The sequence below is a fragment of the Misgurnus anguillicaudatus genome, chromosome 11, assembly GCF_027580225.2.
Source record: "Misgurnus anguillicaudatus chromosome 11, ASM2758022v2, whole genome shotgun sequence".
Taxonomy (NCBI): Eukaryota; Metazoa; Chordata; class Actinopteri; order Cypriniformes; family Cobitidae; genus Misgurnus; species Misgurnus anguillicaudatus.
The window spans coordinates 3,070,601-3,088,230 of NC_073347.2; the positions used below are offsets into that span (position 1 = coordinate 3,070,601).

The 17,630-nt window shown below is 39.6% G+C and overlaps 1 protein-coding gene across 1 annotated transcript in view; it reads right to left on the reverse strand.

The window, feature by feature from the left end:
- Positions 1–655: 655 nt before the first annotated feature.
- The window catches only part of heatr5b (HEAT repeat containing 5B), a 30,601-nt gene continuing 13,626 nt past the window's right edge, over positions 656–17,630 (reverse strand). Inside the window, exons 19-36 of the mRNA XM_073872817.1 lie at positions 17,436–17,595; positions 17,169–17,358; positions 16,772–16,941; positions 16,240–16,387; positions 14,328–14,507; positions 11,557–11,817; positions 11,188–11,373; positions 9,805–9,869; positions 9,414–9,593; positions 9,111–9,336; positions 8,749–8,976; positions 8,531–8,658; positions 8,268–8,425; positions 4,950–5,194; positions 4,617–4,847; positions 4,385–4,527; positions 1,919–2,132; positions 656–1,482 (exon numbers count right to left, since the gene is read on the reverse strand). Of these exons, the coding sequence (XP_073728918.1) occupies positions 1,175–1,482; positions 1,919–2,132; positions 4,385–4,527; positions 4,617–4,847; positions 4,950–5,194; positions 8,268–8,425; positions 8,531–8,658; positions 8,749–8,976; positions 9,111–9,336; positions 9,414–9,593; positions 9,805–9,869; positions 11,188–11,373; positions 11,557–11,817; positions 14,328–14,507; positions 16,240–16,387; positions 16,772–16,941; positions 17,169–17,358; positions 17,436–17,595 (3,421 nt within the window). The 3' untranslated portion in view covers positions 656–1,174. The remainder of the gene's footprint in view (positions 1,483–1,918; positions 2,133–4,384; positions 4,528–4,616; positions 4,848–4,949; positions 5,195–8,267; positions 8,426–8,530; positions 8,659–8,748; positions 8,977–9,110; positions 9,337–9,413; positions 9,594–9,804; positions 9,870–11,187; positions 11,374–11,556; positions 11,818–14,327; positions 14,508–16,239; positions 16,388–16,771; positions 16,942–17,168; positions 17,359–17,435; positions 17,596–17,630) is intronic.

Sequence of the window (17,630 nt, forward strand, 5' to 3'; positions counted from 1 at the left end):
ATTGTGCAAGGTAGAACACAGTATTGTGTTAATTCTGATGCTTTTTAATGTAACTGTATTATACATTTTAAAGCTAAAATCATTAGTGCCGTGGTGTTTCAATGGTTTTGTGAGAATCACCCACCTATTTAGTCATAGTGTAAAAAAATAAGATGCAGAAAAAAACATTTTGTACACAGTAGGGATGCACGATATATCGGCCGACATATCGTTATTGGCCGATAACTGCTTATTTTAATATTACCGGTTATCGGTCTGATAGCAAAATTAAGCAGATAAATGAAAGCCGATAAATGATGGATTATTTTGGTTTGTTAAACCACTTCACTTGCTCATTGCTGGCCATGTGGAGTTTTAATTGGTGCTTTCTGTGACATAGCACGAAGATGACACCTGTTGCGGTCTGGGAGTTTTTCATTGTGAAAATAATCTGAATATTTATCGGCCTAATATATATATATATATATATATATATATATATATATATATATATATAGGTTATCGCCCCCCAAATACAAAGAGTTATCGGATATCGGGCAAAATTTCCATATCGGTGCATCCCTAGTACACAGTTGCTAAAATTACTGCATGAAAACTGTGTAACTCTTCAATGCAAGTCCTGTCAGTTGTGAAATATTGACAATATTTCCAGACGTTTATATCTTTCATACGATTTTAATTTAAGAATAGCAGGCAAAAGGAAAACATTACAGTCTGACAATTAAAACAACATTGTACTGGCCCTCATACATACAAACTTACAATTATAAATACATGAAGACTTACCACTTGACTTGTGTTGTGAAGAATTGTGAAAAATAAAAGAGTGAATTAAAACTAGACAGTAAAAGAAATACAGAAGTATTCATTCAACTCGATCTAAATAAATAGATCATAAAAACATGATGAAAACTTTAGGAATGTGCTGATGGGAATATTCAACCGTCAGTCTGTCTGTGTTATGTGAAGGATGTCATTCATTGACTGTTAGTGACAGACGGTGTGTTTTGAAAAAACTATGAGATTACAAACAGCACGCACCGTTTAACAACAACAACAACGTTTAACCATAAAGTCTTCATAACCATTTCACTGTAACATATTTGACTTTATTTGTGTGTCAGACTGAATAAATAAAGGCGTCACACCGTGTCGGGGACGTTTAATGAAAGATTTAGAAGAAGCTGGTTTTGAGTTTGATGGTGGGTGTGGCCTGTACGCTCTGCTGAGACTGTCTGCTTGTTGCCTTGGCTTTACTGTTGGCTTGTCTGGATCTGATGGCACTCTCCAGACGAATCTTCAGCTCTGGTGCCGCTCCGATCACAGTCTTGAAGGCATCTGGGTAGAGCGGTCCTATGTGCATGAGGTTCTGAAGAGCAAACTCATGCAGGCCCTTAGAGCTCACAGACGCTGAAGAGAAAGCCGTATCATCTAACAGATATGAAACCAGAGTCGGGACCAGCAGAGCCAATAACTGCACGCCTGTCACAGATGAAATAAACCGAGTCAGATAAGGAAGCTGGACAATCAATTATATTGTCTTCTCCACACTCACATGAACAACTAGACTTAAATGAGTACCGTCTAAGACTTACTGTCAAGGCAAACTGTATAGCCATCATTGATCTACATGTTTTAAACATAATATTAGTTAACAATATATCTCAAAGCACCACAGTTGTCACTAATGAGTAGTGTTCAATTGAGTTTGAGTGGTTTTAAAGTCAAGAGAAACTTCCCGTTTCTATATTAAGTTTTATTACATTATTGCAATAATGTACATTAACTGTCCATGACTGACTAGTACTGTCATAAGTCAGAAACAAATTAAAATGTCACATGTATACTTTTAAAAAGCTCTTATCCAAACATTTAGCCATTATCACCCCATCGTCAATATGGTCTAGTAAAGACTTACGGTGCTGATCTTCTCCCATGGCCACGAGGCTCTCCAACACTTTAACCCCTTCCTGTACAGCCTGAAGTTCAGCGGGTGTGGATGGTCGTCTGTGTTCAATGGCCTTGAGTTTCTCCACCAGCACTGGTGCTAATGTGTGGATATACGGCACAGAGAGACTGCGGCACGAGTGCTGAAACACTGACAGCAGGAGCTGATAACAGCGAGCTTGAGTCTGTAAAATCACACACAAATAAATACATCACCAAACATTAAAGACAGATTAACATTGAGTCTTATTTTTTCTTATTTATAAAGTAATTTCTTCTTATACAGGTTTGTAAAATGCTTTATTCTGATTGGTTGATAAATGTTCCACGGGTGTTATTTATTTTTCTGTAAAGGCACACCTGACCTGACCTTTTAATTATTTGAAAATAATACACATGTGTGATGCAACTCTGCATAATTTTCAAGTAATTCAAAAGCCGGTTGTCAATTTTTCCTTACATATTTATTTATTGGGGAACACATGTTTAATAGCCGTTTATGGCGAGAGTGCAAATGACATGTATCAATAAATATGACTTTTGTAAGGGTATTGAGTGAAGTGAAAGCTTTGACAGTGTAGCACTTAAAACATTTTAGATTTAGACTTACAATTAACATGTTGTCACCCATTTATTACTTATTTCTTTCACCTTTTTGTTATGAGCATATGTGTGTGTAATAGTTGCATCCATGCAAACTAGTTCAGAAGCATCTATTCATTTAACATACCTAATTTTTGGTCTATGAGCCACGTTTTTTTTTTTTCACAATTTGGCTGGTGCTACGTCTTATAGTCAGGTGTGCCATATGTATTTATGTAATACAATAGATTAAGTAATGTGGAATGACGAGTATGTGAACTTCACACTAGTTGGCTTGTTTAGTTAATTTAGACTATTCAACCTTGCAGGTAAGTTCTGTATGCTATGGTTTATTATTTAAATAACTGATAATATTACTTTAACATACAGACATTTATTTAGCCTGCTGTTCCGTCTGCGATTGTTTAGTTGAATAACTCGCCTTTCCAGATTAAATGTCTGTTCTTCGGCCTGGATTTTGTGAAATAATTTTCTAAATAAACACGACGTATAGTCTACTATGACTTATATATAGGTTTTTTCATCTTAATGACGCCTTTTTTAATGATGCGGCTTATACTCCGGTACGGCTTATAGTCCGGAAAGTACAGTAGCCTAAGGAACACACAAAGAAACAATTGAGATCATACGAGTGATGGATAGATTTTGTTTTATTTACCCCTCACTTCCCCTGAGCGCTGCCTATAACCCTTGAAGTCCCAGCTCTCTTCTTCCCTAAACATCACAGAAATACTCCTCATCTAACCCTTAACAACCCCTTTCAAAAACACAATTTATCTCGGTTTCAAAACATCATTAAAATAATAAAAATAAACCTTCTCATTTTAACAAAATATCCCTAACTTTTGGTCGGATCCCCTGCTCTTTCCACATCTGTCCTGATTCAAATACTATACTAGCTTTAAATCCAAACCTTTGCAGTAGTGTGATATGTTTAAAATCCTATTTCATATATTTTACTTTGCTTTTTCAGAGGTGATGTTTTTAAAGCAACACTAAAGAGTTTTTGCTCTTTGCTCCCCCTACAGGTTAGAAGCATAATTGTTCATTACCACTGTCATAAATACTGCAGCATAGCTGGCTCTGATTGGATTGTAGGTCTGCCGTAAAGCAAGGTTTTGTAGTTTTCACTCGAACTACAGGACCGCGACCCGTTAGTTGGAAACTTCTTTAGTGCGGTTTTGGCCGATAGAGGGCTGCGAAGCGAATGTGAAAGTGCCGTTCACCCTGTTTCGAGTGGATGAACGACTGAAGCTTTTTTGGAAATGTTATTTTAAGGTAAAAAAACTCTTTGGTGTTGTTTTAAGTATAGCTGTGAATGAGCAGCCTATGAAGGCCTTCATTTCCCTACCCTAAGGGGTTGTGCACACCAAAACTTTTGAACGCGTCTGAAAACGCCTGGCAGACACCAATTGCCAGCTGTTTTTCCAGCTTTCTTCAGCCGAGCGCTTTGCTAGTTATGATACTTAAGCTGTGAGCCAGTTGGTTGTTGTGATACTTGTCCTGCCCCTCCTCCACTGTGATTGGACGGCCGTGTGAGAGCTGACATTGACGAGCGCAGCTTTTCACCCAAAGATGAATCTCTTTCAACTCTCGACGCTCAGCGCCGAGCGCAAAAAAAAAACGCAAAATGCTGGTTCCATTGGAAACAATTGAAAATGTGCGCCGGCCGTGGGCGTAAAAGCTTTGGTGTGCACGGCCCCTCAGTGATTAACTAATGAACCGTATTGTAAAGTGTTACAGTTTTTATATACATTTGCCTATATTACTCTGTAGCAGAAATGCTGTATAGAAAATACAGAGGTAAAATTGTGATTATTCTGGTGTAACTTACCCAGGGATCAGAGGAATTAAGTCCATGTCTGAAACGATCGATACAGCCCTTCTGCAGAACAGAGACACCGACCAGCTCACTGCTGGCTGACAGTAAAAACAGAGTAATCGCTGTCAACAGACTCACTTCATCTACACTGGATCCTACAACAGAAAGATCACAACAGATCAGATCAGATCATAAAGATTCAAGGATTTCAAACAGAGAGATATATGACAGTATATCATCTGACCAGGCTGTGAGTCCTCCAGTATTGTGGCTAAACTGCTCCTGATGAGAGAGCTCCAGTGCGTCTGATTCTTCTGATGACGCGCCGCCGCCGCTGGAGAACTCAAGATGATTTTAATGCCCTGCAGGGCTGCAGATACAGGGACCGGGACAGAGTTATCTGATGTTTTTACTGCCGTCTCTCGCAGGACACCAGTGATGAGAAACAGGATTGTGGGCAGGATGGTCATACTTCCTATAACAATAAAAACTCTCATATTATAAACCCGTCATACAAAAACTGAAGAACACAAAATAACCTTAAAAGGTTTAAAAGTGAGCGAGTGTTTGTTTGTACCTGCAGGTGAACATAGTGAAGGTAACTCGGCAAGAGCTGTGACTGTAGCAGCCACCAGTCGACTGCTGTCATCAGAAAGATTCAGACAGATGGACGGTCTGACATCATCACTATCTTTCTCCTTCAGCTGAGGCAGGTGACGCACCAAGATAAAAACCAGCAGCTCCATAGCAGCAAACACCAGAGATTTTCCTGGCAGAAGTTCACCGGTCTCACCACCTTCACCGAGCACTGACACCTGCTCTCCAGCATCCTCTACAGCTATCCAAACACACATCAGCACAAATGATCATTTCACGTTAAATTAGATTTCATATCACTAACAATAATGAAGTAAAACATCTGGATGTAACTTCTCACATTCATCATTTGAACCATGATGATTCAACAATATAGTTGATGATGTCACGTGGGACGTGGAGTACTTATTCATCTCTTTCAATCGATTTAAATGGCAGATTGTTGCTGTAAATAACATACATTGTTAAGGAAGACTGATTCTTTTTACCTTAATTTAGGATGTTTACACACCTAGTTGATTTGAGCCCTGCAAACGCTCTCAGAGCAGTTCAGGGTGTATATGTGAACAAACCAAGTGATTTCAGACCCCCAAAAGGGACCCAAACTCAGACCACGTCTGAGTACGGTTCGCTTTTAAGTTCTTTTGTGGTTTGATTTCTTTTTGAGATGTGAAATCAATGAGGTCCCGGTCCGCTTCAAGTGTCGTTTTGACATTGTATCAAAATAAACTTCTGCACAGAAAGCTTTTCCATCGAATTTAGTCAAACTTTTTCAACTTTAAAAGTCATTTAAATACCTTTTTTCAATTATTTGGACTTCGAAACTTTATGAAATTATTTTTGAATGTCTGTTCTTTGAAATTAGCTTTTTTTATAATTTCATTTTTTATCCACATTATCGGCCCATATTTTAAAAATGGAACGTTGCGACTTCCGACTTATTTCTCCAGAGCGGGTCACACTGCATGTTACTTGCTTATTTTGTTCAATAGCATGATGAATTAAAGTCTACAAGTCATAATAATAAGGAACTATGCTTTTAATCACAGCCGGACAGCTGTAGTTACAACCACACATGTTTGCGATGCAGTTTGCAAATTTCCACTGGAACAATGGTTTTGGGAACGACAGAACTTGTGACCATAGTTGGATAACGGTGCATTTGGGAAAAGAACCCCAGAGCGAGAGAGCACGATCAAGCCCATTAACATGCTTCATTCGGGTTATGAAAGTCAACAGCAGCGCTGCACAGAATTTACTAGATAAAGATTTGTCGTTTTGCTTTTAAATCACAAAATCACAGAAGAAATGTGTGTTTGATTGCGAGGGTAATATAACCTTGTTCAGATTCCCAAAGAACACAACTACGAAACAGTGGATGCAGTTTGTTTTTCCAGGAGAGTTGTGCAAGTGTACTTTTTTGTTCCCGGTGATGAATGATTTATAACCAGTTTAAAGCTGGATTTGCAGATGGAGCGGTCTCAGCGATAAAAGATCCTGATCAGGAGTCTGAATCGCAGGCAGCAAGTAAAACTGCATCAAATGTCTTAGTCTTATTGGCATGTAAGTGTATATAATGTTAACTAGGGATGTTCATATTGACCGTTTAACCGTTAAAGGAATATTCCATTTTCTTGGAAGAAAGATCCAGATAATTTACTCACCATGTCATCCAAAATGTTGATGTCTTTCTTTGTTCAGTCCAGAAGAAATTATGTTTTTTGAGGAAAACATTGCAGGATTTTTCTTACTTAAATGGACTTTAATAGAGCCCAACATTTAATACTTAACTCAACACTTAACAGCTTCCTTCAACAGAGTTTCAAAGGACTATAAACGATCTCAAACGAGGCATAAGGGTCTTATCTAGCGAAACGATTGTCATTTTAGACAAAAAAAAACAAATATACACTTTTAAACCACAACTTTTCGTCTAGGTTCAGTCCAGCGCGACCTAACGTAAATGCGTAGTGACGTAGGGAGGTCACGTGTTACATATATAAAACGCACATTTGCGGACCATTTTAAACAATAAACTGACACAAAGATATTAATTAGTATCAGTTGACATACAACAACGTCGGAACGGTCCTCTTTCAACAAACTTGTAAACACTGGGGCAGAGTTTCGCGTTCGTCCTCTGTGACCACTTGACGTCAAGACGTATTGCGTGGGGTCACGATGGCGCATCACGACCGGATCTAGACGAGAAGCTGTGGTTTAAAAGTGGATCTGTTTTATTTTTCTTGTCAAAAATGACAATCGTTTCGCTAGATAAGACCCTTATGCCTCGTTTGGGATCGTTTATAGTCCTTTGAAAAAACTGTTAAGTGTTGAGTTAAGTATTAAATATTGGGCTCTATTAAAGTCCATTAAAATTAGAAAAATCCTGCAATGTTTCCTCAAAAAACATAATTTCTTCTCGACTGAACAAAGAAAGACATCAACATTTTGGATGACATGGTGGTGAGTAAATTATCTGGATTTTTCTTTTAAGAAAATGGAATATTCCTTTAACCGAAGGTAAGAATTTATGACCGATTAACATTGTCAGTTTATGAATATGGTGTGCATGCAAGATGACAGGGTCTGTCCAATTGTGCGCGAGATGGAGACAGCGTATGGTCAGACGCTGATGGCCTGACCATAAACATCTCTCTTTTTGCACAACTGAAGAAAGATGACGCAAAAGCAAATCTTTTTTTAAATGCGTTCTGCTTTAGAAATGGCCGCTGGGGTAGATGAAAAAGAGGCAATCTGCCCTTTTTGGATATTAATCATCTGGACTGGTCGCGTGCTCTTTGATGAGGTAATGTTGCATGAATATCTGATAATGTGTGAATCCTGGTTCTGTTGTTGATCTGTTGCTGCTGTTTGCACGTTCAAATGAAATAAAATGTTTTATTTTTACCAGGTCACAGACAACCGTCAACTATTTATTACTCAACAACAATTTAATATTAAAATCTTAAAAGTTAACGGTTAATGTTCGGTTAATAAGCTGCAGTTGTCGGTCGGGAAAATTACCTGATATGAACATCCCTAATGTTAATGTAAAGTGAATCAAGGAATAATGCGATGCTGTTTTGTGTGTTGCATGCTCGTGACTCGCTCCTCCCCGTGATACACCTCCAGGAGCTCAGCGGTTTTTAGAAAGTAGCAGTACAGCTGAATTTACCTTTTAGAAATCTGATCAAACTAAAGACTCTTCTGAGATATGAAGGATGCAATACTACTCTCAAGAGTAACATGAATTGGGCAGAAACTGTGTAACATCATCTTTGAAGTAAAATCAGAATGGTTAAACTCAGTCTTGTTGCTCTTCATGCGCTCCAGGTGCTCTTGGGCCGCGTGGATGCTTTTCTGTACGACTGCGATCACCTGCAGCTGCACACTGGGCGGATCACGTGTTAACAACAGCCGATGAAGCACATTCAACAACTCCACAGCCAACAACTGCAAACAAGCCAGGAATCAGCCAAGTGACCAAACGATTTACTGTTCATTAATGTACTGAAAATAAAGAGATAAAGAAAGAAGCCGTATGTTAATAACACTGACCTGGTCCTCTGCGATGTGTGTGCGAGCGCTGGGTGAGTCGAGGAGTGTGCACAGAGCACGCAGACATGACATCACATCTTCAATGGGCTCCTCGGCACGAGGAAAACACAGAAATTCAATGCTGATACCTGACAAAAAAAAAAAAGAGTCAGTCAGAGCGCCGACATTTACACGACTGAATATAACAAGCATGAATAAAGGTGAAGCAGATGCGTTACCTAGAAGAAGGTGCAGTTTGTCCTTCACAAGATCCTCTGCGTTTTTGCTGGGCGCTGGAGTCACTACAGGCCCTTTGATGGGTCCACTCTTGCTCTCTGCGGTCTCTTCAACAGTCCCGAAACTTGTGCTACTGAGCCACAACGCCTCAGCGTGCAGGATAGGTGCCCATGAGTTACGATAATGAAGACGTGCCATATCTATAGTCTCTGGGGTGTAAAAGGCGCCTCCTGTGATTAAATAAATAAATGGTATTACTTTCTATTCAACAACTAAAAACAATAATTCAAAACTTGAGCCAAGCAGGTGTGACTGATCGTGGATTTAGATCAGGTGAAATTAGTTAATCTGGATAGTTTATTACCTTCAGGTGGCAGCTGGCTGGAGAATTCAGCAGGCAGAGTTAGCAGCGCATAATCTCTCAACACGGCCAGCCACAGACGACTGAGAGACGGCAGCTCGGGCTCAACTAATGTCATCAGACTGTCTGGAGGAAGAACATCTTCATCTCTCTCCTCCTCTTCCTCATCTTCCTCACAGGCCGTTCTGGACTGAGACTCCTTCTTTATATTCATAGCCACTACAAACACCTAACAACAGGGAGCGTGAGATAAGTTTTGTCTTATAGACTGCAATGATTGTGCCAAGCAAGCCTCCTCTGCTTTACCTCTGCCCATGCTTTCAGCACAGCTAACTTCTCCATGGTGGTGGCGCTCTCGCTGTAAAGCTGACTGGATTGGCCTTTGCCAGCCTGAACTTTGTCCAGAGAGGAGACTAAAAGATTGTGGACACGACGTAAGTCATTCAGATCACTGACGACACCGCTTCCTATCCAGGCACTGCACACCTATGTACACGAATACAAAAAGCCACACAGAGCATTTAAATCAAGACCTGACATTCGCACACTTCTCGGCATTTTCCAATTGGATTTTTTTTCTTTGACAGACTCTCTGGATCACATCTAACATCTGTTTGAGTCATGAAGCTGGATATTTAACTGAACAAAATACACTGGTATTGAATTTTTGGTCACTACAGAATGTCTAGAAATTCACCTGACAGGCTTTGGCTGTGATGTCTGAAGGTGTATCTGCTGAAAATGCCGGTCGGAGTGCCGCACCTACCTGTAAAAACGAAACTTTATTATAAATGCACATACTCTTCACATTTTAAGTGGATATGTTACACAACATCACAGCATCAATTCAACAGAAATGAATTAAAAAAGGAAGAACACTGATTTGTTAAAAAAAAGGAAACCCATAGGACCTTTTTAATTTTGGCACCTTTCACATATCAAATGATTGACTGAATGATAAGGCTGCATAATTATGCCAAAATCTTAATTAAAATTTAGATTTTGACATGTTAAAAACACCACCATATTCATTTTAAGATTCTCAAGGCTAATGCATTTTCTTCATAACAGATGATGTAAAACACAGAGGCGGTCTTTGAGATGGCGGGTGCTGCGTCGATGGCAAAGCCGAGTGCTCGTAAGTATGTAGATTTAATACACTCCTGAGCAGCACTGCGTGTTGATTTGTGATGGGGCAAGTGATCATATTTATGCTGTTTTGTAAGCAGATAATCTCAGTTGTTATAGATCATGTAAGACTTCTCTAAGACCAATAATGTGGATGTTTGCAAAATAGCATATATATCTAAGTATATAATGTATTTGAAGTGCATTGAAATATCTACAATATACATCTATGCTCCAAAATGGGAGGAGCAATGTGCTATATATTAGTGCTGCCTCACGATTAGTCGCGACTAATCGTTTGCAGAATAAAAGTTTTTGTTTACATAATATATGTGTGTGTACTGTGTATAATAATTATGTATAAATACACATACACAAATGCATGTATATATTTAAGAAACATTTGTATGTGTATATACATGTTTATATTTATATATAATCTATATTATATATAAATATAAATATTTATTATATAAATATTTTTTTTCTTAAAATTATACATTTATTTGTGTGTATTTATATAAACATAATTATTATACGGAGTACACACACATTTATTATGTAAACAAAAACTTTTATTCTGCAAACGATTAGTCGCGACTAATCGTGAGGCAGCACTACTATATATAAAATGAATCATCTGTTTATGTATATTTTATATACAAGTATGTTTTTCTGTTTTCTCCTTCTTCTCCATCAATTGTTTTGTAAATGCACCGCCAAATACTGGATTCTATATTTTCAATTCTGCACCTGTAAATAAAAACACCTCAAACCTAAGTGCTACTGTGAGCTGAGCCATCATTTTCACACTTTTCTCCACCTAATATTGAGTTTTAAAACCCATTGCATAACAAAATTACTGTTGCATCCAAACTCATAATGAAATAATTGTGCAGAACTAATAATGAATGAATGAATGAATGAATGACATTTCTATAAGTGAGTGCACCTACATTGGCCTGGTATTGCTCCAGTATCACATGACCAGGAAACTCAGGTTCAGGCACAGTGGCAAACTTCTTAATGATGTCCTCCAGTGCCTGTAGACCGGCCATACGCAGCTGGTTACTGTGATCGGTCGCAGCCATGAAGGCCATACGAATCAGATCACACAAGTGCAGCACCAGAAAGTCACCTGGAGAGAAAACATCACATGATCAAGACCTTACACAAACAAAAACTAAACATGCTTACAACATGAGGAATTAGCAATTAGCCAATAGGCTAATATCCAAAACAGATTTGATGTAATTGAAATTATGCAATATCACACATTTACATTGGTAACTACTGTGCACAGCAAGTCTTTGACTTTTACCTGCAGGATTTTTAGTCTTGGCAATACGGGCCGCCGCCAAGTCAAAGTGGACTTTATCTGCATTTTCACACAGATTAATGATGCGGCACAAACAGTCAGCAGCAAATACACGCGTGACCCAGCGAGGGGCCACAGAAGGTTTGGACTTGTCGTCCTGACCCAGTGATGTAAACATGATGTCATCATCCATCTCATCCTTCTTCTCAGAGTCTTCATCTTCTTCCTTTCGTCTGCCATCAGACGTAACGGTTCCACCAACCTCTGCAACACATTAAATAAAAGCTTGATCAGCGTTCACTCCTGAGTTTGGATATGATGTTGGATGCACATTTTTACTTTCAGTATGATGTAGGTAAGGTTCAATTAAATGTTAGGAGAAGTGTATAGGACTAACTGGGTCAACTACAATATCTAATGCAGAAGGAAAAGAGACAATTCTCTGTATAATGGCTATAGAGTCAATTAAAGGGCACCTATTATGCAGTTTGGACATAATGTGTGTTAGCAGTGTGTGAACACAACCACCCTACGATGAAAACAATCCACATGCGTATTGTTTTTTAATTCCCATTAAACCAAAGCAGTCTCATTAGACATGCCATTTTGATTCTCTTATCAATGTGAGATCACATTGATAAAGCCCCACCCACTAACAGTCCAGCATTACCATAGTTTCAACCCTCAGATAGTTGTACTCTGTGTCCACTACATACTATTGCATGAGACTGTATTAATCAGATTTATTTTAACTAAAGCGCTCACTGTCTGTTAGTAAGGAAGTGAGGAGCTGTATCTCATTTGCATATAAAAGGTACAGACATTAAAACGGTGTGTTTTTGCTCCCACACAAATAGGGGCATTTTGGACAGGTTATAATAAATGATCTGTGGGGTATTTTGAGCTGAAACTTTCCATAAGCCTTCTGAAGATTTTACATCTTAAAAAAAATATCATAATATGACCCCTTTAAAATCTGACATGATAATTGTGTACAATACAACAGGTCAAATTGTGTGCATCGTTCTGTTGCTCAGCCATTCAGGACATTCTAAACATCTTCAAAGTTCTTTATTCATTACTAATATTCAGTGGTGGCTGGTTAACAGAGGGCACCGCCATCCATGCCTCACACACAAAATAATACAATTACATAAATGTATAAGTATATGATGTGACATGATAGAAATCGTCTGTGAAAAAATATTTGCTTTCCCCATATGTTCCCTCTTCCTGTCTGCCCATCTCAAGTTCAGCCGTGGAGGCGGGTCATTGTGTTAGTAAAGACGGGTCTTTGTAAATGTTTAGCCAATTGCTGAGTCAAGAAGTAAACGCATATTATGATATGACATCAAATTTAGCCAATCGGCATACTCAAATCTGATCTGAGATGGGCAATTTCTCTATTGTCCCAAACTTCTAAATTTAGCACTGAGAGATAAGAGCGCAGTTTTCACTTCATGACGTGGACTTTCTGGGCAATCTCCAGTAGAGGTCGACCGAATTTATCGGCCGGCCGATTAATTGGCCGATTTTTGGCATATTTTAAAAAATCGGCTTTGGCCGATTTAGCTGCAAAATTAGGCCGATTAATATGCAGGCGCATCTGCGGGCACCTAAGCGCTGTTGTAGAACTTGTGACGCTGCCTCTTGCTGCAAGCAGATCACTCCTGTGTGTGTGCAGCCGTGCCTTGTTCACAAACAGCTTTAACAAACGATGGCGGGATTGCGCGAATTAAGCAGCCAGTACAACAGCGCGACGGCTTATGTCTCGCGGTGCACTGTCCGTGCAAAGATTAGGCTCATTTCATGTGATTAATGAGTGATGATGATCTTTGTTTGCGTGATAGAGAGAGAAGAGCCGCACGCACACGCTTTCTGTCTCCCTGCTTTTATTACTCAAAACAAAACTGACTTGATGGCGATATCCACCGAGAAAATGTTTTTTTGTGTTGTTACAGTAACACTTTGTTTACAGTTTTGCGCTGCTCAGCCTGGATTAGAACACAGCGCGTCCGATTCGCGAACTGACTCCTTTGAATGGATTCGTTTGAATGAACGGTTGAAACAACAGATCTGTCCCAACACTAAACTCACAAGACGTCACTGTCAGTCACTTATAGCGCCTCAGAAATGAGAATGTAAATGTGTTTAGAAAGATTTGCCCTAAATAACAGTCTCAACTTAAAAAACATAGACATTTACTGTGTTAACTTTATGATGAATAAATAATTTATCAGGTCTACCAAATAAGGATTTTATCCTACAAAGCAATAAAAGCCATGATAAAAACTGATGAAAGATGATGACAGCAGAGTGTCAGGTAAGTTTGATAAATGCATGCTGCAGAAGAGGTTGTAAAACTCTTCAGAAAGACCAGTCATCATTTTTTAAAATACTTTGACTTAAATAGTGACATTTTTACATTTAAAATATCTGCTAATGATAAGAACAACATTTTGATTATTATGTACATATAGAAAATCGGCCAAACATATCGGCCATCGGCTGCCCTGATTTCTAAATATCGGCATCGGCCAGAGAAAAAGCCATATCGGTCGACCTCTAATCTCCAGCAAAGTCTGTTTGAGAAGAGAACTTTGGCAGATAAACTGAATGTAAGAGCTGGGTCCAGATCACCTGGACCTGTTACTTCAAAAAAAAAAAAAAACTTAAACCTATTTTTGCTACAGAAAACATGGTATTTGTAGTAAAAACGTGGTTATACAAATGACTTAACATGACTGCAAACCCCAATCAAACAGATGTGTCACCTGTAGTAGCCGCCAGCACGTCTTTGCAGAGTTTCAGCCAATGAGGAAGTTTCTCTACAGCCAGGGAGGACAGCATGTGGCCCAATGTATCGTGAATGTCCGAACACAACTTCCTGTCGGTCTCACGGTCCAGCATTCCAAACAGAACCCCTTCTAACCCGGTCTCTGTGATGTTCAGATCTAAAACAAACAAAGAAAAACACAAATTCACCACGACAATACAGCTGTGCTGGTATGCAGTTTCTATGGTGTTCAGAGCGATTAACTAACTAAGGGGCTAGTCACACCAAACGTGCTTTAAACGCTTGGAAACGCAAGGCTTTTTATATTGCTAAGCAACCACCGAGTCAGTTGTCTTGTTAATCAAATAGTGAAGCGTGAGCGCTCTTTTGCTGTTAACTGTCATATTAGAGGAAAGTTTAAAAAGATGACGCTTGCTCTGGCCTTGTTTGAGGATGAGAGGTGCACAAACACGCAGGAGAGAGTGAGCGAGTGGAGTCCGGTTCTTCAAAGCAACTGTAAATTTCACTCACCACAACGTAAGGCCCGCCTCTTCCCTCATTCGATTGGACAATGGAAAGACGCGAATGATGTCGGGTGCTTCTCCGCTCTCAGTGCTCTTTCAAAAGCACGTGCTTTGGCTGGCGGCAAAAACCGCAAGGCGCTCGGTGCACATACACGCGTACAAATTAGAGCTGAAGATCTTTGCCCGAACCCGACGGGCTCGGGCTTCATTTCTAACATTTTACACGTGCTCGGGCTTCCGCTCCGGCTTAGTGAGGTAAATGAGCAGTCAAGTTCAGTAACGCAGGACCGCGCTGAAGCCATTTATTTAATAATTTTCCTCATCAAAAACATGTAGCCTAATCTTGGTGAGTAAAGGTTTTTCAATGTATAACTAAATATTAATTGAGTCTTAAATACATAATTTAGACAGAGGATATAGACTAATGTTGGCAGTAATGGAGAGAAGTGCCGACGCAAATCCCACGGAGCCTTTCTCTTAATTTCGTTATTGCCAAATACCCATCTTAATTCAGAATGTATTATCTTAATTTAATTCGTTAAGAAATAATATTTTTTATTGGCCTATTTATAGTGTATTGCATAGGCCTATTTAGAATGAGATGTTACAATGTTACAGATGACTTATTTTATTTCTTTGTTTCAACTTCCAAGTTTGCGTGTAGATTATTAGTAATGAATAAATAATGTTAAAACCTGTGTAAATTACTCATTCTTGACAAAAGCTGTGTGTGTGCACACATTTAAATAATGACGGGCTGTAAACGGGTTCGGGCTTTTAAAAAGCTGTCAATCTAAATGTACGTTCGGGTTCGGGCTGCATTCTGTCGGGCTCCGGTCATTTCGGGCCTAACTTTTAAGGCCCGATTACAGCTCTAGTACAAATGCTCTCTGCCCATAGAATATCATTCAAAAAAGGCGCCTGCAACTGCCATAAACGCTTTTGGTGTGATCAGCCCCTAACACTCCACTAGAAGTTACATTAACTGTGACGTTCTTAATGGTTGCTAAGGTGGTTTGAGTGGTTGTTAAGTCAAAAGATCCCACTCTAAAGTCAATATGATATTCTGATCTCTAGATGAAGCTCCAATGCAATGACACAGGATTGTGGCTAAAACTGGTGGCCAATACACAACATGACAACATAAACATCAGTTGAGGGCTGCAACTCCAGTTTTTAAATGAGGGCGCTTGCTCTGACCTTGTTTGAGGGTAAGAGGTGCCTGGCCATACCACTGTTGTGAGTTATATATGTATTTGAAATGAAAATGATTTCTTAATGTCTAGTGACCTATCAGGGCCATTTTTATGATTAATTGATATACATTTCTTACATACTGTTCCTTTAATGTTATGTCAAGCAGAGATGTACTGTTTGTAGACATACTGATAGTGGTGTTTTCTTTGCCATCACCAGCCCTCCTGGCCAGACTCATGGCGTATTCACAGACCTCTGCAGCCTCGCGCTGAGCTAACTGCCTGAGACACGCCACAGCGGCTCGCCGTAATAACAGATGAGAACTGCACAGGTGCACCTGAAGAAAACAAAAAGAAACATACTAGTAAATACAAGCATGGAGTTTTCCAGCATTTTCCAACACATTTGCATATTAATTTACTATAGGCCGAACAAGACAGACGTACACTCGTGTACAAAAGTGACTGGAAGGTTTTCCATGATCTTAAAAATCTTTTGATTTAAAAAGCATTTGTCTGAATGACTGAAAATATTAATGGTGCCAACATACTCATTTTCGACAAGAAAAACCTCAAGAAGCAAAATGATTATATGTTAAGAGCACATTTCTGCAAATCCTAGGAACAGTGTGACTACACTGAGGATGATAAAGTTTAAATGTATTATGCTATATGTATGTAATATAAATAGTAGTGTAATGATATGATTTATTATGTCATACACAGAGGGTGGGCACCAGGCTGGACAGGTTGACGTGGCGCGGGGCGAACATATGAAGCTGCTGCAGACAGGAGATGGCTGCAGCCTGAACCAGCGAATCAGAATGATCCTGCATGATGGCACAGCCCACCAGACACGACGAACGGATCGTAGAGATAGTGCCGCTGTTACCTGAGGAAAATAAACAGACTAAGTAAACCTACTAACACAAACATTCAGAAGAAACAATCACAGTCAATCCTTACTGTTTCACCATTTGGGTCAGCATGTCATAACTTATGTAGTGTTTGTCACAAATATGGACAAATGAGATTTCGCTGTGGATGGTAGAGATGTCAGAAGTACTTTAAATAGGTTGATTTTGACATTTTGTTCATTCAGGTCATGAAACCGGTTACCTTGCAGTTCTGGGCCCACGGTGGTGATGAGCGCTCCGAGACAGCGACCCAGACACTGATGGACCTCCGTGTGTGAGGGTGGGACGGTCAGCAGTAGAGTCAGCACCAGAGACAGGGTGGGCTCCACATAACCACGATACATGGGCCCACTGGAGTCCACAATGAGTGCCAGAGAATGCAGAGCCCACGTCTGAAAGAAGAAAACCACTGAAGAGGCACGCTAGACTCATAATAACCAGACTCATAATAATCCTCTCAAGTTCTAACCTGGACCTCATGACATGTGGCATCTTGTGCTAGAGCCAACAAGATGCTTACGCTGGTCTTTAGGTGCTGGCCAGAACCGATGCCACCAACGTACCGATGCAGACAGCCTAAAGCCAAAGAGTGACCCGTCCTGGAAACCACGTCACGCGCCGACTTCAGCCTGTGCAGAATGGTTTAGAAAAAAAGACGTATTAT